The 20,442-nt window shown below is 35.2% G+C and overlaps 1 protein-coding gene across 1 annotated transcript in view; it reads right to left on the minus strand.

Moving 5' to 3' along the window:
* The window catches only part of MYEF2 (myelin expression factor 2), a 52,380-nt gene extending 32,659 nt beyond the window's left edge, over positions 1-19,721 (minus strand). Inside the window, exons 1-10 of the mRNA XM_004448083.4 lie at positions 19,453-19,721; positions 14,791-14,999; positions 13,496-13,548; positions 12,274-12,281; positions 12,077-12,170; positions 7,871-8,062; positions 7,048-7,201; positions 6,482-6,531; positions 6,307-6,370; positions 244-345 (exon numbers count right to left, since the gene is read on the minus strand). Of these exons, the coding sequence (XP_004448140.1) occupies positions 244-345; positions 6,307-6,370; positions 6,482-6,531; positions 7,048-7,201; positions 7,871-8,062; positions 12,077-12,170; positions 12,274-12,281; positions 13,496-13,548; positions 14,791-14,999; positions 19,453-19,610 (1,084 nt within the window). The 5' untranslated portion in view covers positions 19,611-19,721. The remainder of the gene's footprint in view (positions 1-243; positions 346-6,306; positions 6,371-6,481; positions 6,532-7,047; positions 7,202-7,870; positions 8,063-12,076; positions 12,171-12,273; positions 12,282-13,495; positions 13,549-14,790; positions 15,000-19,452) is intronic.
* Between the last annotated feature and the right edge of the window lie 721 nt (positions 19,722-20,442).

Below are 20,442 nucleotides of genomic sequence, written 5' to 3' on the forward strand. Positions count from 1 at the left end.
AAAATCCACAGTGCTAAAAAGCCTGCTACAGCACAGCTGGACTCAAAGGAAACCTGGCCTTTGCCCACCTTCTCTCACATAAACTTTGCTCTCAAGGTTTCCTTTCTTTTTCAGATAAAGTGAAGACCTAAATATCTAACTATAATAGAGTCCTTTAAAAGGCACTTTAGACTACTGAATGCAAGCTTTACTATTTAGCAAATGAATCATTTAAAAATAAACTAAGAAAGTAAGCATACTCACCGCTTGGACCTAAACTTCCCATTACACCACCTATGTTTAACTGGCTGGCACTAATAGGCTGTCCACCTGGACCAAGTCCCATTCCAATGCCTCCAAGACCACCTAAAACACAAATAACATTTTCAAACATGGGAGGAAGTTCACCAAGGCATACATATAAGGTATATAAATGTGTCCAAATGTTCATGGGGCATTGTCACAGTGGGTGGAGATTCACACAATACCAAAAAGAATACTGAATTCCCATCCTGGGGAGCTCTGCTGCTTTCTCCAATGGAATAGCAACAATCCTTCAAGTGCAGGGTAATGACTAGTGAAGGAGGATGGTCCATTGGTGGGCCCTTGATATTGATAATTATACTTTTGAGCCTTTGCTTTGAAATTGCAGCTTAACCTAGTGCTGTAGCCTGCCTAAGAGTTACCTCCTGAGAGCCTCCATATTGCTCAAATGTGGCCCCTCTCTAAGCCAAATTCAGCATATAAATGCATTACCTTCCCCACAGGGAAGGACATGACTCCCAGGGATGAGCTTCCCTGGCACCGAGGGATTACTACCAAACACCAACAAGCAATGCAACTGGAAAAAGACCTTGAATAAAAGGGGCGAAAGGTAAAGACAAATGAGTTTATATGGCTAAGAGAGTTCAAAGTGAGTCAGGAGGTCATCCTAGAGGTAACGCTTATGAGCTATGTCTCAGCAGGATCTCACAGTCTGCCAAAGTAGATACTACCCCAAATAGTGGGACTCCTGAGGGTTCTGGAGATACCTACAGTCATGGAAGATAGCTCTGGAGTTTGGTGCCTCACCAGTAGGCCCTACTTTGGAGTCTGTGTTCACAAGTGTGACAGAGTTGGGGTCAGCTGTGACATCTCTACAGGTGCCTCTTCTGACCCTTCCATTTGAACCTATAGTTGGTGCTAGAGTTGGTAAGTGTATACTCAAGAGACTTGAATCTTTGAGCTGTCCATGTGCCAGCTGGGCCCTGAGCCTCAGCAGAGTTGCAACACCTACCCTCCAGTTCACTGGACCCACCCAGGACAACTAACAAGGATGTGAGGATGGACAACCACCATACCAAGGAACCGAGAGAGTCTACAACTGCAAGCAAGGGAGTCCCATCCATCATCCATAATGGGATGAAGGTTTCCCCTTAATTAGAGGTAGAGTAGGAATCAACATCCCAGAATCCTCAGGATTGGGGAATAAAATAGAGATTAGAGTAGACTTACTAGTATTCTACTATAGACTTATTGGGATTCTAGCAATGGAAGAAATGTTATCATTGATGTGGAGAGGGTCACTGGAGGTGTCCAAGGCAGGGAGAGGGAAAAAGAAGTTAATATGGGGACATTTTCAGGACTTGGGATTGTTCTGAGTGACATTGCAATGACAGATACAGGCCATTATATATCATGCCATAACCTACAGAATTAAGTGGGAGAGGAAAAGAACAGGAGGAAAAAAAACTAAAAAAGAATTGAGTGGGAGAGAGTGTAAACTATAATCCATGCTTAGTGGCAATGCTCCAAATGTGTTCATTGATTGCAATGAATGTACCATACTAATGAAAGAAGTTGTTAATGTGAGGAAGGGTAGGAAGTGTGGGGAGTGGGGCTTAAGGGAATCCCTTATATTTTTTTGTGTAACATTCTGTGTAATCGAAGTATCTTTTAAAAAAATAAAATTATATATATGAAAAAGATTATCAAGACCATATATTGCTAACTGGCACTAAAATAAAAAAAGCTATTATGTCTGTTGTAAATAAGAGCACTTACTCTCATTTTCATTGAGAAAATAGCACGGTGAAACCCCACTACAATACTGTTATTAATGAAAAGTGTTCATGGAAGCAGGTCCATCTCATACCCTACTTAAAGGCACACCAAAAAGGCCTAATGAAGCACCAAGAGAAACTTTTATTATATCACCTCATAGATGGCATACATATCTGAAAATGAGCATTTTGCCCAAATCTGTAGAACTAATTAAAATTTTAGGAATTACTTTTAAGATGGTTCAAATCAATATGAAAAATCAACAACCATGAAAACATAATGAAGCAAATGTGACATTACCTAGTTTTAACATCGTACTAAGTATTTCTTAACATTCATATGATACCATAAGTGATTTCACAACTATTTATCCACAAGATGAGGACATTTTTGAGACCTCAAAGTTACAAGCTCAATGTCATTTTCCTATATAATTAAGTTCTGACTAGTACTGATGCCTTGTCTCTAACACCAGTATTGATGCCTTCTGTCTTTAAATCCAAAATTCTTACTACTTTTCTTAAAATGCTTAAGTTAGTGGAAAACAGACTGTGAGAGAAAATCTGATAACTTTAAAATGGTATAACATATGAGTATGATTTTTTTTACTCTACAACATCTGAATATGGTTTTAAAGTTCTTGCTAGTCAATGTATGAGAACATCTTAAGGGCTGAGAAAACCATATATTACTAATATATTTCTTTAAAACAAGCACAGCAGTATGTTATATTAAATTGGAAAGTACATCATGACTTCCTAACTTTAAGGGAAATATATTTTTCAACTCAGTCCCTAAATATGGTCTAACTAGAAACAATAGCACTTCTCACCTTCACCAAGGCTCACGTGTACATGTAGCACCCATGTTTTCATCTGATGTAAGTGGTTACTAAAAGGAACCAGGACTCCTTGAAGGCAGACTGTTTCCTTAGGTCAGGAAAAATCAGAATATATCTGGGAAATCTTATTTTTACAAAAAAGTAAGAATATCTAAGGCATTTTTAATAGGAAATGAGAAGGTTTCCACTTGTCAAGTTATAATAATTTGAGCAAAGGGAAGAAGAAAAAGAGGGAAAAATAGAAAGGAGTGGAAGGGCTATTATGATTAACTTCACTGAAACAAACTAATTCTATCAAAGTCTAATTCTGTCAAGTCTTATTATATAAGTTCATATTTAGAGAATAATATATTAAAATGTACATTCTGAAAAGAATGGATATGCAATATAATAGGATGCTTATTTTTATCTAAATAAATATTAAGAGTATTAATAGGGGAAAAGTAGATTGGAATCCCTTGCATAAAGCCAGCACCTCGAAAGATGATACTGAGTGAGAAGGCTAACTTGTGGGAAGGAGAGAAGCCTACAAAGGAAAAAAATATATGGACAATATCCAAAGACATATGGCTTAGAATTCCCCAGAATTCATGTTAAAAAAATAACTGAACTCTCAGATTGTGAAAGTCCAATAAACAGTAAAACTGCATGCCAAAGAAAAAGCTCTTAAAATCAGCTACGCAAAAAACATAGATTACACATAAAGAAAAGACATTTTGACTGACATCTGACTTAAGATCACCAATGGTAGACAAAAGACTATGGAATATTCTTAAAGTGCTGAGAGAAAATAACTATCTTAAACTACATAACTGCTGAAACTAGCTCTCAAGACATTTATAGATGAACCAAAATTGAAAGAATTTACTAACAAAAAGACTTTCATTAAAAGATCTTCTGAAAGATATACTTCAGGGGGAAAAAATTTATGCCAGAGCCTGCAAATACAGAAAAATGCTAAGTCAAAAAAATGGTAAAGAATGTCTAACTTACAGGATTAATAACAAACAACATAGAGCTAAACTACGTAATGGGAATTAGCATATAATTAAGGAGGGAGGTGATCAGAATTAAAGTATATGAAGGTCACTTTACTATTCACTAAGAGAATAATTATATTAACTTCAAACTTCTAAGTAGACATATTAAAATATCCAGGATAATCACTAAAAAGAAAAGACGAAAGTATTTTTAAAAAATAGAAAATTAAAACACAAATAGAATGATAATCAAAACAAACCAATAAATGTGAATAAACTAAACTCAATTTCATGGAAAAGAATGTCAGACTGATTTTTTAAAAATCTAATTCTATATATAAAACTTTTAATATAATAAAAGGATTGGGAAAAATGTAACAGGCAAATATTAAACCAAATAAACTGTTATACATATATTAATATTAAGCAAATAATCATATGAAAAGTTGTTAAATCTCACAAATAACCAGAAAACTGACCCAGAAAATCCAAATTCAAATGGAATGACAAGGGAAGCGGAGGGTGTCCGTCTACCACATGGGAGGTCCACAGTTCAAACCCCAGGCCTCCTTGACCCATGTGGAGCTGGCCCACGCACAGCGCTGATGTGCGCAAGGAGTGCCGTGCCATGTAGGGGAGCCCCACGCGCAAGGAGGGAGCCCCGTAAGGAGGGCCGCCCAGCGCAAAAGAAGTTCAGCCTGCCCAGGAATGGCGCCGCACACACAGAGAGGTGACACAGCAAGATGACACACACACAAAAAAACACAGATTCCTGTGCTGCTGACAGAAGTGGACAAAAAGAACACGCAGCAAATGGACACAGAGAACAGACAACTGGGGTGGGGGAGGGGAAGGGAAGAGAAATTTTTAAAAATCTTTAAAAAAAAAAAACAAATGGAATGACAACATTTAACTCAAAGATTCCTGAGGATTTAAAGAAATGGAAAAATATCAAAAATCACTGTGTGTGGCATAAATCTATACAACCATTTCAAGGAGCATCTGGCAATACCAAGTAAAGTTTAGGTGTCCATTACCTATGAGCCAAGATTTCCACTTCCAGGTATATATAACTAAGAAACTCTCACACATATATATAAACAAGAATATTCATTGCAGTATTGTAATAAAAATAAGAATAACCTGCAGAAATCAGGAAAATTGAGAAAATGTGGCATTAGCAGTTAAAATGAAGGAACCAGAGCTACATCAATTAACACAGATGAATCTCAAAAACAATATTAAACCCAAAATACCAAGTTGCTGAATATGTACAATATGATGTCATTCTCAACAAGTTTTAAAGCCAGAAAAACAATTCCATGTAAACAATATTATGTGTTTCCATAAATCATGAATATATAAATGGGTAGTAAAATTATAAAAACCTTAGTGACCAACACTGAATTCTTAAGTTTTCTCTGGGTTAGGTATATCGTGGAAGGTGGCAGTAGGAAGGAGAGGGGATCTTAAATTTTACTGTTAAATTTTAGATTTTTAAAGAGAAAATTTCTAAAACAAATATGGCACGATAGCTACATGACTCATCATTATTTTATTTTTCCATCCATACATTTGAAATATATTACAATACTTTACAATATAATAACCAGAAAAAGGTACAGTAAAATAATACATGCTTAGGTCTATCAAATAAAATCTGCCCACTGAATGTTTACATTATGCCAGAAATTCAGGCTAAGCTCATGAAGTTGGTGCCATCATTATCCCCATTTTGCAAATGGGGAATCAAGACACTGATGTTAAATACATTATAATGCTGTTCTATAATTCTTTGGAAAACAATTTGATAATACTGATTAAATGGGCACCCATTAAGAACCTGCAAATCTACCTCAGAATATTTAAAGCAAACAACTAAAAAACATAACAAAGGTTTGTATACAAAAAGATATGCCTTACTCTGTTGGTTTAAAAAAATAAAGTTGAAACACCTGAACGTATGTAATAGTGAAAGTTAAACAATTGTGGAAAATCCATATGCTAGATTACCACACAGGTAATAAAAATATTTGGAAAGAATTTTTAACATAAAAAAATGTTTATCCTTTAAGGTTAAACAACACAAAATCATTTATATGGTAGTTTACAACTACATAAAAAAATATACATGGAAGAAAAGACTGGAAGAAAATACACAAAAATGTTAAAATATGGATGGTAAAATTACAGGAGTTTTCCCCCCTTTTATATAACTTGCCACATTTTTTGATACGTGTTGCTTTATAATCAACACACACGTAAAACTACCTTACAGAAAAAAATGGCACCTAACATTTTTCTTCTCAGTCTTCCTAATAAACCACACCAAACTATCTCCATCATTTGAAACTAACCCCAAACTGTGGGCAACTTCGGATGTTAGCACTAAGAATTTTACTTAGCATATAAAAAGGCAAAGAAGAAGCATCTCCATTATTTCTAAAAATAGCTTTTACTTACGTGGTAATTGTGGTGTCTTACTATCATGTGAACGGTAGTCTTCATGAGGGACAGACTTGTCATCCTAATTGCAAAAAAGTTATTAAGATGTAACTAAAAAGAACTGTAATGTAGAGGAGAGCAAATAAAAGATTTAAACAGGATGGAAGGTTAAAGTGATATATAGGAAACTCACCATTTTCACATGCATTGGTCTATCAAATAAAAACTGCCCATTAAACATAGCTGTTGGTTAAGTCAAGGAAAGCCAGTTAAGAACTATATTTAACATACACTAAGTTTTAATAATCTTAAAAAGAGTCAGACTATCAGTCTTAATTAACATCTAATATATTTCATTTATCTAGTATTGTCTACTCAAAAAAACCATTTCTTGCTTTATAATTTTATTTTATAAATAAAATATTTTAAATTCAACCACTGAAAAAAATTAACAATGCTTCATTTAAAGGAACTGCATTAATATACGATAGATTATATAACTGTCAAAAGCATGTATACATACAATTAGCTGTGGCAGACAAGCACGGTAGAAAAAAGTTCTTACTAGGCTTGTTTAATACAGCTAATTCAAGCTTTAAGAGTGACTTTAGTACCTGGACATAGTAGGGGTTTTATGAGCTGGCAGCTAATCAAACATAAGTTTTTTAAGTCCAGCAATCTTAAATTCCATGGCCCCTACAAAATGTTACCAAGCTTCTTTAAACTCCTTAAATAATGCTAAAATGTAAATCAGGATACAAATTGCTTGAACTGCTTCAATCGCTTGTTCAAAAGTGACTGTGCCCATTCCTCTGCTCTTGCCATCTTTGTCTTCTTTAATATCCGCCCGCTTTACAGTTCCAGCTATGCTGAATACTTCCTTTAGTTTCTTCCAACCAACTTTGAAGTCAAGCTTAACATAAAATTACATACCTGATAAATCCCTCTCCCCACATTTATAAATGATACAAAAGAATCTCTTCTAAATTCTCAAACCTATAGAAAATTATAATTTTTGTTGTATGTTTATCAGTAATGCTCAAATTAAAAATATGCTTAAAATGAGTTAAGCTATACTTATGTTATCCTTAATTTTTTAATTCTCAAAATAGTCTCTCAACTACTCAATCCTCATTTGTACATTTGAAACTTGAACATCTTTCACTGAGAGAAATTTTGGAGAATACCTTTGATTTCACTAACTTTCAAAAACTTAGAACAAATGGCAAGCCCAACTACAACATGCATATTCAGAAATATCAAATATCAAAACCACAATAAGTCTATCCACCAATATGAACAAAAACACACAACAAAAGTAAATAATTTCAAGAACTGCTTAAATGTTTATAAATTCCACAGTTCTCACTTTTAAAAATTGTCAATAGCTGTATTTACACTCTAACTTGAGATATAGACACTTAAATTAGGTTTGTGTTTACAGTACTTACTATTTCACTAACTTCAGTTAAAAACAAGCAGAACGTTCCATAAACCTATAACCCATTCTTCTAATGAAATAAACTACTGATTACAATTATATATCTGAATGACAAAATTTTAAAGTAAAGCTTAAACTTACATTAGCAACAAAAATTGTGGAACCAAGTCTACCAGCCTGCAAATTACTGATAACTTCAGGAGGAATGTTTGGATTATTGAGAATGGAAGGTGGTAAATTCATCAACCCCGATCCCATATCAGGGACATGTCCTCCTGGAAATGATCCTCCTGTTCGTTGCAGTGCCCTACGAGCATTTTCTCCATCAGGATCCTATAAAACATAAGGAATGTTAAATGCCACTAGATACATCAGTTTATTTATAATTAAAACAACTTCAAATTCTATAGTAGCTATGCCCATTTGACTCAAATAACTGACCCTCTTAAAAAGTGAGTTTTGTTTTTTTCACCCAGAAAACTGAGTCCCATAAAAACTTGTAGATAAAGATTTTGGTCTCCAAAGACGTCAACTACCAATCACTAAAGTCACTTATGAACTTGAAACAAATTTAATTTTGTCCTCACACTAGTATACAAGTATATGGCACAACATAAATACACATAACTCAAAGAGAGGCAGAGAACTTACTGTGACTCTTTTCTTTCCAAAATGCAATAATGAATTCTTACCACTGAATGCCCCCAATGCAATGCCAAATTCAGACTAATTCAAAACTTTTCAATAGTGGAACAGACTTTTATAAGACCCATGAATGGGGGAAACAGCAAACAATTCTAATCCATAAATTTTATTCATGACTGAAATAAAATTATCTATCTTCTAACCTCTTTCCTTCCTCAAAAATGATCATGATCTAAGATAGGAAGAAAAGATAAAGGAAGGCTAAGTGTCCAATAGCAGTTGACTGTGGAGTAAGACATAGCAGGGGAACTATTTCTTGAAGTATTATGTAGGATGTTAAAGTACCTTAAGTTGGGTAGTGGCTGTGGATCAATCAGTTGGGCTCCCATCTACCATATGGGAGGCCCTGGGTTCACGTCCCAGGGTCTCCTTGCTGAGGGCAGGCTCACCCACACGCCGCAGACAGCCACCGGCCTGCAGGTGCCATGGGGTACGGGCCATGGAGAGCCAACTCAGCAAGGTGACCCAACAAAAAGGGAGACAAGTTTAAAAAAAACAAAAACAAAAAAAACACAAAAGAACACACAGCAAATGGACACACAGAGCAAAAACAAGCAAGCTGCAAGGTGGGGGGAAATAAATAATAAATAAATACAGACACACAGAAGAACACACAGCAAACAGACACAGAGAACAGACAGCAAGCAAGACACAAGGGGGGTGAATTAAAAAAAAGGTACCGTAAGTTTATAAGCGAAATATTCTACCCTTTAAGCAAAGCCAAAAAAGGAAGTTGAAATGTACTTCTCACTCATCCCATTAGGTAGAATGCAAAAAATAAACAAAAAACACACAAATACCAGGACTGTCCTGCAATGCCAAATGATTATAGTAAATTTAACTATCAAATCTACTCTGCTGGCTTCAGTCTGAGAACACAAAAACAAAGTTGGATGACTGTAATAAATTCTCTAAGACAGCTGGAAGAAGAAAACAGAAAGAAAAAGTAATGACAGAATAAAGATATTCTGGCTTCCAAGGTAGTGCCTCAGCAAAAAGAAATAAAATATTGAAGAAAATAAGTGTTTTGAAGAACACTATAAAATGTTAGGTTAACAAATATTAAGTGCTTTAGGTCTGAAGTTTCAAAAACTTGCACAAACATAAAATTTAAAATAGTAGTTGACTGTGGAGTAAGACAAAGTAGGACAAAATATTTCTTGAAGCATTATGTAGGATCGTTTGTCCTTATTAATAAAACATAATACTATGTTTTAATTTTTATGTGTGTATATCATATATAATACATCACTATCTAACACCCTCTCTGACTTCAGTCTGCAAGTCACTATTACGGCTATTAAAGGTCCTATATTACAACCGCTGCAAACCCCCATTCAATGTAACAACAACAAAAAAAAGTAATTCTAAGATTTCTTAAAAACATTGGAAATATACCGTTCCTTAGACTTCCATCTCACTAGTAATTCTAAGCATTGCCTCTGGCCACACATATTAAGTCAGATATTCCTAGGAAAGGGACTGCACCTTTACTGATGTCAAAACTGAAAAATTCACTGAATAAAGAATGCCTCATCCTTCACCTATTTTTCACTTTTCTTACAGGGAAAAAAAAACACTATTTTTTTCCTTTAAAAAAAGTAAAAAATAGAGGCATACTATATCAACTACATATCATATAACTCTATTCTTGGGACTAGGAAATATTACTAAGGATCACAAAGTGCTAAAACTTAAAAGAACACAAACAACATGGTCTTGGTCTTTAATATCCAATAAACGTTTTTCCAATTAAAAAAAAGGAAAAGAAAAAGAAAAAAGACGCCGAGAATCTATAATACTTGTCCTATGAAGAGGAATAGGAGAAACCATAAAACAGAAAAGTGAAATCATCAAAACAGTAATTTCCCACAGTGGTGGCTAGTCTACAAAAACACCATTCTTATGGGAAATCATTTAGGATACCAACCCATTTTTGAAATACTGGTTCTGCCTATGCATAAAAGACACCAAATAAATGAGCTGGCATAGACGATAGCAGTCTACTCCTTCCCTGCTAATTCTCCATTTCCCTGTCAAAATTTAAAAAAAATAAATAAATCCCAGGCTGAAACAGGAAATAAAAGTTGGAGGAATTGGGGAGTTAACTCCAATAAAGGGATCTGAGATGCTTGTATTTGTTGGTAGCATGGCCTTTAATTTTAAACTATTACCACTTCACATTTCGGAACAAGAGAATAATTACCAGTAAAATTCTTACCATGTACAGGAATAATAACAACAATCATTATTATTATAGCTAACATTTATTATATAGTTACAATATTTTTATAACTGTGTTAAGTGATTTATATATTATGATTATAATAAATAGCTAACATTTATTAAGTAGTTCACATGTATTAACTTTTTGAATCCTTATAACACTATTAGGTAGAACCTGTTTTTATCTCCATTGTACTGATAAGGAAACAAAGAACAGAGTGTTTAAGTAGCTTGTACTTGGTCACACAGGTTCTCTGATACCAGATCCTGAGTTCTTTACCATGTCTTTTATTTAATCTTCATATTAATAAAAATCCTATTAGAAAGGTCTTTTCAATAAATGGTACTGGGATATCTGGACATCCACATGGCAAGAAAGGGAATCTAGACACAGACCCCTGTAACTCTCAACTCAAAATGGATCAGAGACCTGAAAAGATGTTGGTGGGGACTCTTCAGAATGGCAAAGTTGCTTTCTGTATTCCTTTTAACATAGACTTTAGCAAGGATCAGTGCAGAACTGGGCTGTGTTCAAATTATTCAGAGAGACTTAACAATATGAAATAAAGGAATCCATGAAAATGACTGCTATCTGTCATTTCCTAGGTCAACTGCACCTAACCATAAATATATTTTTATGTATCTTCTGATCTTTTTAAGTATCTTTTGTCAACATATTTATACTGCTACAATTCCATACACAGGGAACATTTTCATTTTAGGGGTTTCCAAAGTCTAGTCATAAACTTCACTAAGAAATTTGTAATTTTTTTTTCAGATGGTACGAGGGATTGAACCCAGGACCTCTTACATGGGAAGTAGGCACTCAACCACTTAGCTACATCTGTTCCCCAATGATTTGGTTGTGTCATTTGTTTGTTTTTAGGAGATACTGAGAATCAAACCCGGGACCCCATACATGGGAAGCAGGCACTCAACCACTTGAGCTACATCCATTCCCCTATAACTTTTCTTAAATTTTATTTTGGCATGGTTTCCAGGATAAATACATTAAAAATGAGCATCAATTTTATTCAAATTCATAAAGTAATTATTTGCAATATTAAGCAACACAATTATCAAAAAAATACCTATTATATTTCTCAAATTAAACAACACAATCTAAAAATTGAAAAGGTCTATACCAAATACAGTCAGCATCTAAAGTTCGCCATCATTAAATTTCTGGATCCTGAGATTTTTAAAATTAGGCACCTCTGCTTATAACAACTTAGAGTAAGTCAAATATATAAGAGACTGCCTAAGGGCAAGTAGGAAATCATGTACAAGCAATATCAGCATCAATATAAGTATGTATGCTATAAAAGTCAGACAAATTTACCAAAATGAAAGTCCAAAGAAAACATGTTCTGATATTCAAATGTTTTAAATTATTCCAAATATAAGAAATCTTACCTCTTTAATATTCAGGGGTCTTCCACTAAGGTCATATTTGTTCATAGTTTCTAGAGCTTTCTTTACAAATTCTTCATCTTTGAATTCAACCACACTTAAAATAGAGACAAAAATTTATAAGAAATGTTAAGTACTGATTTTTTTTCCCCAATCAGAAGTTTAAATTTGACTTAAGATACTTTAAAAAAAATTCTTACCCACAACCCTATATCCAGGTAGATTTGTCAAAATATGCAAAAGAAAAAAGTTTTAGATCAGTAGACGAAGTTAACAGCAGTATCTAACATTTAAGTCATTGAAAGGCAATCAATAATATTTTAAATCTTTTATGCCTCCAGAACATAACAGGCAAGTGACCACAAATTTTCTGTAAATTTAAAAAGTGAATCTATTTTAATATTTAAGATAGTATAACCAAGCAATTAACAAGCTTGGAGCATGTTTTTACTTTTAGATGACTTTTCTTTCAATCAAAACCAAAGTAAATGCACAAATTCAATTGAAAGTAATTCAAAAAAATAATTCAAGGCTCCGAAACACCTATCTTTACAATTAATTTCAAAATGTATTATGCACAAAAATGTTTTAATGTACATTCAATTCTCTTAAAATCCAAGTAGAAAAAAAATGTCAATTTCATTTTTAACAAAGTTCTCTATTAGAGGAAACCGGCTACACATAATTCAACAGCAACCAGTGTTATGTTTGTAAAAAATCACCTATGCTAAAGAAATAAATTTGTAGTATCATTTTTAAATAATTCCTTGTAATTATTATTGTTTAAAATGCCATATGAATGTACTGACAAAGGTTTTATTTCTCATTCATCCACTGGTCTTTGCTGCAAACATTTTTTAAAACTTTCTATTGTTTTCCTCAGTATATTTCATTCTTGTTGCTGAAAATCAAAATCTATCAACCAATTCCTTCTACATCAATTTAATTATTGATGCCATTCATACCAATTTATCAGAGCACTGCCTCTTATGTAGTCCTGCAGGCTACCAATTAAGCTCTTCAGTAAAAAATACATTGTGAATGAACACCTTTAAGCTATAGGCCTCTAATAGAACTTCCTCTTAGGGGATATTATCAATTCAGTGACTTTTAAATTATCCTGAAGACATCAAAACACAACAAAAAAAAAAACTCATGTTAAAATCTATTGGCTAAGGAGAAGCATTACCTTAGAGCATTAGAAAAGTGAATGTTCTTTATAAGCATTTACAAAACCCAGCCCTTCCAGGCAGCTAGTTTGGTTTGAGTAAGTGTCAGACTTGCTAGTAAAGCCTCAAATCTTACATAATAAAGTAAAACAAAATGAAACTTAAGTTTCCAAAAACTGGTACAGAAGTATACAAAAGGTAAACTGCTGAGGAACTTTTAAACCTCTAGCAGATTATTGCCCACAGCACTTACCCTTGATTTTCCTTCCGCATCCTTAAAGAGCTCCACGTATGTAACCTCACCAACTACATAAGACATACAAAAGGAAGATACCAAGAAACAATACATTTAAACACCAATATCTTGCTTTACTGCACACCTGTGCACAACTCTACAGAAAAGCACCTATTATTCACCAACAATCAAAACCAGACCAACATACCTCCTGTCAATGGCTATGTAAATTTAACTAATTTTCAGAAATGTACATCATCCACATTCTCTAAAAAAGCTAACAACCATATTAACCAAATTCATACTACAGATCATATTTTGGCCAGCATGATATAGTTGGTGAACAAATGCACATATACATACAAATGGTCCCTTAGCCTATCATATTAAAAACATCAACATTAGCTCTTTTCAAATAACTTTGGTCAGCCTACACACAACAGCTGTTTTAAGGTGACTTTCTACCTGAATGTCTTCAATCATGTTTGCCATCAGTAAACTAAATTTACAAGTCATGCTTCACAGCAAGCCACACACTTTCTAAATAAAGTCAATAAATAAAACCAATCAAATAGTTGTCACCTTACAACAGATACACCAATACAATTTTTTTTGATTGATTGGAAGAGAACAGCCTCAAAGCCAAGTACAGAGTTTGCAGGACTGTTGAAACTCAATTTTTCAAGAGATAACAAAACTAACTTTTACAAGATCAAGTATTAAAATTATTTTCCCCAAAACCAACCATATATATATATATATATATATGTAAGATGAAGGTTTTCAGATTCTTCTGAAAACAAAACTGCAACAGCAGTAAAGCAATTTTAATATAGAACTGCAAAGACAGCATCATGGCAGTCATGACAATGCAAACAAAATGAATTCCACAGCCAGATTCCAGATTCCACCAAGGTAATAACAAATCAGCTTTTGGGAAAAAATAAATAAAAGCAGGCCTTATTATTCATACTTTAACAAGCTAAATGTATTGCTTAACTAATGCAATAGTCCTTTAAAAATCTATAAAAACTGCAACTAGACAAAGCAATCCCTTTAACAAAATTCTTGGTGGCATGCATATGCTGGCTCACTACAATCCCTCTAAAATGGCAAAAAGAAAAATACTTCATTTATCCATACTACCTTGTAGTGAAATTGTGTCAAGTGAAAGAAGTGGAAAAGATTAATTCAGGTGTCAAGAAATAATTTTGAGTCCGTGTGGCTCAGAGGAATTTTTAAAGTTTGCTAGTTCCCTCCCCCTCCTCTTATATGAAGACTATCCAACAGTGGGTTATTTCAGAGATAGTTACCTTTTTCTCTCATTAGATCTTTAATAGCTTGCCATTTCATGTCATATGGGATGTTGCTAATGAAAACTCTGTTACGATTTGGACCCTTCTTTTCTCCAGTGCCTGAATGCTTGTCCTTTGAATAAGGATGAAATCTATTTGCTTTCTTATTTCCTGTAGATTTTTCCTTTAAGTCAGATTTCTCTTCTTTCACTGATTCATCATTCTCCCTATAAATTAGAAAAAAAAAAATTCAGTGTGCTTCTAAAAATTTATCACCTTACTTCATAAATCCCTCCACAAATCCCAAGTTAGACATCAGCAAAGCAGAAGCCCATTTTAAAACAAGGGTTTGGGAACATTATCAAACTCAAATAACAATCACCATTTTTTCCATGTTGCAAATACTTGCTGTAAATAATCATTCTACTTAAATGTTATTGGACCTTGGGGGGCAGGGGAAATAGGTGATTTTACTTTTAGAATATGTGACACTGCTACCTTTCACGGAGGAGAATTAAATTTCTAGGCCTCAGTATGTAAACACTAATTTACATAATGAGACCCTGAAAAAATTCATTCATCTTGCCCAACATTTTCTTCCCAGAACTATTTCTTCTTCCCTGCTTAAAAAATGATTAAAATATACAGATATGGCTATAAATGCATCCACTCAAATAAGACTCAAATTCTTTCTATTTTCAATTTTGATGAACATGCTGATTGTTTTCTGGGTTTTAGCTATAAACAAGGATGGGGTCTCCTAGAATTATGCTATTTTTATTAGTAGACAACCTATATGGGGGGTGAGCAATGCTTTAATACAATCTGAATAAAAACTTCATAAATCAACATTTTAAATGTTGCCTTAACTGGAAAAAAATAATTTACCAAATTGTAATCTCAGTGTAACTATATGATGCTATCCACCAGCCCTCCATAAGACAAAGGCATGCATTTAAAGCAAATCTTATAGATAAAACTCTGGATTTATGTAAGAATAATGCAACTTACTTTTCAAAAGGAATCTCTGTTTAATGGAAGTAATAACAGGTTTCTTTTATATTCCTAATTACTCTAATGAATTTAAAACTAAATTTTTTAAACTTCAGTTTTAAAGAAATATTTCAAAAACATATACTAATAAAATTCTCTGGGAATGATACCAAGAAATCTAAAATTTTAAAAGCTTATTAGATTATTCTGGCAACTAACCAGACTTAGAAACCCAGGTTCTAAATTATCTTCCAAGTCAAGCATTGTGGAATTCTATACATTTCAGGGTTCCACAGGCACCTCATATTTATGTTATCACTTTTTAATAGCATACTGAACTTTTTAGACACTATTCTTCTAAGCAAGTAGCAACAGAGCCATAAATATAAACTGTACGCTCTGTGAGAACAAAAACTATCTGTTTTGGTATCAGCAGACTCTAAAATGGTGACTATACTTAACATATGCTTCATAAATATTAATTTTTGAATGAACAATCAATTAAGACCCCATACTCATCTGAGCACAGATGGTGCTGCTGTCTGCCAAAACAAAAAACAAAAAAAAAACCCTGCTAAAATCAAGGAAGAGACATGAGGGCCAAATTTGCTTTGTTCTCACTATCCAACCTACCAAGCTCTCCTCAGTGTGAAGTAATGAATTACACTTCTGAAAATGGCAGCAAGGACCCAAAAAGCACAGCTATCTTTTTTCTGGGTTCTCAGCACAACAGACACCAACATAAATTCTTCGTAAATCCTTTTTAAAACATTTTCTCAAAGAATGAGAGTGAAGGATGTCTTCAAGTCTTCCCCAATTAGCGATAATTTAAAAATACAGCTACACTGCTCACCTACAATGAGCAAATTAAGATAATCTATGGAAGGCAGATTAATTTTGTGGCTAGAAGTATGGTCTGTTAAGAACCTAATCTATAATTAATTGCTGACCTCTTTCTATGTCACAAGTATACTACAGAAAATAAGTTAAATATATATATATGAAAACACCTAAGGAAATGATACTACATAATTCCAAATTATTGGCACTATATTCAGAATTCCATGAACCGATTCCCAAAGCATCTAGGCAAATTCCCTCTTAACATACTTGAGGTTTCTAAAATAGTCACAAAAATGTTATCTACTTTTAAGACTGAATTATGCCTGCCCAAATTATAACATAAATTTCTGGGGAAAAAAAAAACAAAATCAAACATCAAATGAAGAAGCATAGTTTTAAGATGTGATTTTAGAAGTGTAGTGCTATAATAGTATGAAACATTAGTCCAGTTCCAAAATTAGGCTAAGTTCCACTCCTTTGTCCTAATATGATTAAAATTACTATTCTGCTAGTGAACCCTGCTCCAATGCTTAATATTTTATACAAATACCCTAATATAACTCTCAATCTTCATATACTCTGAGATGTTACTGAATCACACATGAATAGTAACAACTCTTTTCTCCTATTCATTTTTAAGAAAAGGGGAGCTGTTACACTATTTTGATGTAAAGGAAAGGAATAGACTTAAGAAAAAAGATCTTTAATTTTTCAACTAATGATGTGAATGTGCCAACTAAATCCTCTGCATTTGTGTTTCATGATCATAAAAGTTCACCACTATTTCTCTGAAAAATATTTACCAGGCCCTTTAAATGTTAGGCTGTGGATACACAAAGACAAAAGCATGATCTCTGTCCAAAATGACTAGGGAATAACCTCAAAATCATTTCAGTCTTCATGACAAGCAGCATTCCATTAATTTCTAAGTTATATATATTTTAAGGCAATAATCTGGTCATCACTTTTATCATCAACTATAAATTCTTATCATTAAAAAACATATCTATCAACTCAAATTTACGTGTGGGTTGTTAACTACTCCTACTGGTTGATAGGATCAAAAAAGATTGTTTAGGATGATATGTGTAATGTCTCTAGTTATTCAATTTAAGTGACTCATTATGGACTAGCATATGTTCCTATGGAAGAGACAGTACAAGAAAGCCCTGATTTAGTCAACTTTTGAGAAAAGGAGATGAATTATAAGCAATGGAAAGAGCATGCATTTGTATTTATTCATAGCATTTCTTAATTTCTTCACCTTACATTTTCCTCAATTAGATGTGGAAAAGATTATTTTCCCACCTCTCCTGTCTGCTAAACCACGGTGGAACATTAAAAGGGATTATAGGAGAACTTTAGATCTGATGGAGGTTCAGATAACTAGCTTCACACAGTACAGACGCTATCACACTAATCATACCCAAATTTAGTGCAGCTTCTGTCTGTAATTAAAGGCTGTCCCTTTCATTAATGTTACCAGGAGAAAAGGGGTGGCATGACCATGTTTAGTTATAAACTAAAAGCATATATTTTATCATCCCACTATTCTTCATTGCTACTTATGATGCCAAACCCCTAAAAGCCCCCACATTTTGACAGGTAGAAAGTGTTTGACTCACTTTCTGGTTCCTCAGTTATTAAGGTGTTTTCCATCTGGGAAAAATAGCCACTGAGATCCGATCTTTTATACCTACACCAATATTCTGCCTAGAAGATGCTGCCTATCCTGTTCTAACCCACTCGATAATAAGAGTGTCAACCCAGCTGAGGAGAGCTACCCCATCTCATTTGCAATCAACTACCTTTACAACAACTGGTCCAGGGCTTATGATATCGTTTCAAACATTTTTATATGAGAGAAAAGCCAAAATGACATTTTGTTTACTGCTTTCTATTTTGAGGCATAAAGAAAAGAATGCTTTCACTAAATTATTAATGTATTTTCAATTTCAGGTTAAAAGGGTTGGGCATATGAAAACAAATGCTTGATTTCATGTCCCCCACATGACAAGAACAAAGGGAAACAATTTTCATAATGTATGCTTATAACTAGAAATTATTACGGATTCGAGTCAACTAAACTCTTTATTGCCAATGACGGCAGCTGCAGCCTTTAAAGCAGTGGTTTTCTTATTTTACCATTATACCAAAATTAAGAACCTACCATCACATGAGTTTTTAAACCAGCCTGTACAGCTGACAAACATTAGGGAGAAAAAAGAAAAAGCAATGCACAACACATTCCCTTTTTAAAAATACCTCTAGCTAATTCAAAGATAACAAAACAGATCCCTTCTAACGGCATATTATTAAACTTCCTTCAAGGTAAATAAATTACAGAAATGAATATTCACTTTAGAAAACAACAAAAAACACTGAATCCATAAAGCTCAGAATAAGGCCGTTAAGATGGGGGTGAGGGAATATTCTTTTTAAATACATTCTCAGTGATAAGAAGCAATGTCCGATGATGTCATCCCTAGATACTCCCTAGTGATGAACACTAAGTACTGTCCTTTAAAAGGGGGGCCATTTTCCTACAAACCGAGGCGGTCGCAGAGCTTTCCTCAAAGGTTCTACTGACGATGTCAGGGAAATGGGGTTAGAAATCAGGTAGCTGCGCAGGACCCCCGGCCCCCACCCCTGGCCCGCAGGCTGCCGGGCCCGAAGCCACCAGGGCCTGGGATCGGCCCGGCTGCACCTGCTCCTCCAGCCGCCAACGGCCCGAAGGCGGGCCGGGGCCTGAGGAGCTAGTAGTGCCCCACCGAGGCCCACCCCGGCCCTCCGGTCCGACGCCCGCCCCACAGTCGCCCCGGTCCCCAGAGGAAAAGACAATACATTTTAACGCCATTGGAGCTGCTGCTGTGCTGCTGCTGCTTCTCGGACTCCGGCGGGTGCGGTCCTCGCCGCAGCTCGCCCGGAGGCTCCGCGAGCTGCTGATGCGGGCTGTCTTCGCCAGCGGTCCCAGGAACCACCGGCTTGTCGGCGTCCGCCATCCCGCAGCCGCTGCCTCTGCAGCCTAAGCTGAGGGGCTCCGAGCCCGACAATGGCGGCGGCCGGGGAAGCGGTAACGGATCCCGATTTGAAAAGGCCCCGAGCGCTCAGCTGCCCGGATCTCGCGAGAACCGGTCGGGGCTGGGCGACCGGGACGTGGTGCGAGCCGGGTGTTAGGGGTGGGGGTGAGGGGGGGAGGGGAGGAAAGAGGGTTGGCGGGTCAGGGCTGCCGTTGCTGCAGTCGGCCTTGCTTCAGCCCAGGGACGGCTTGACCCAAACTGAGGCCCGCACTGGGGCCATGTTCTGACCACCTGCCCTCCTGTCGCTTGGCACCCAATGGGGTCTTCGCTTTCAAAAGTCGGCTCTGAGGGTTAGAAACCTCTGAAGCTTTGAAAACCAGAACTCAATTTCTTCTAGGTTGGGGCAATTTAAGTAAGAGAAGCACATTCCACTTTGCATCTTTAAGACTTGAGCACCTCTTTAGTCTTCCCTTAAAAATCCTTCGAATGATGCAAATAAATCACCTTTTCTGATTCAGATGCCTAAGCACCCTGTGGATATTCAATAGTTATTAACGAGTGGTTGCGATTCACCAGAATAAATGACTTTGAATTTCTTTAAGATCAAGTTGAGGCTTTCCTTGGAACTCAGCTATTAGCCTAGAAAAAGATGACGTTTTTAATCCTCTGGGCAGTAATCAATGGGTGGCATCTATAATTTTCATAGGAAATCGACTAGATTGGCTAATAATGGATATTTTGGGTTTTGATTATGTGTTTGTTATTTGCTGATGGAAATTATATTTGAAGCAGTTATAGTCTCTCAAATTTATGG

The sequence above is a fragment of the Dasypus novemcinctus genome, chromosome 3 (assembly GCF_030445035.2).
Source record: "Dasypus novemcinctus isolate mDasNov1 chromosome 3, mDasNov1.1.hap2, whole genome shotgun sequence".
NCBI classification, from domain to species: domain Eukaryota; kingdom Metazoa; phylum Chordata; class Mammalia; order Cingulata; family Dasypodidae; genus Dasypus; species Dasypus novemcinctus.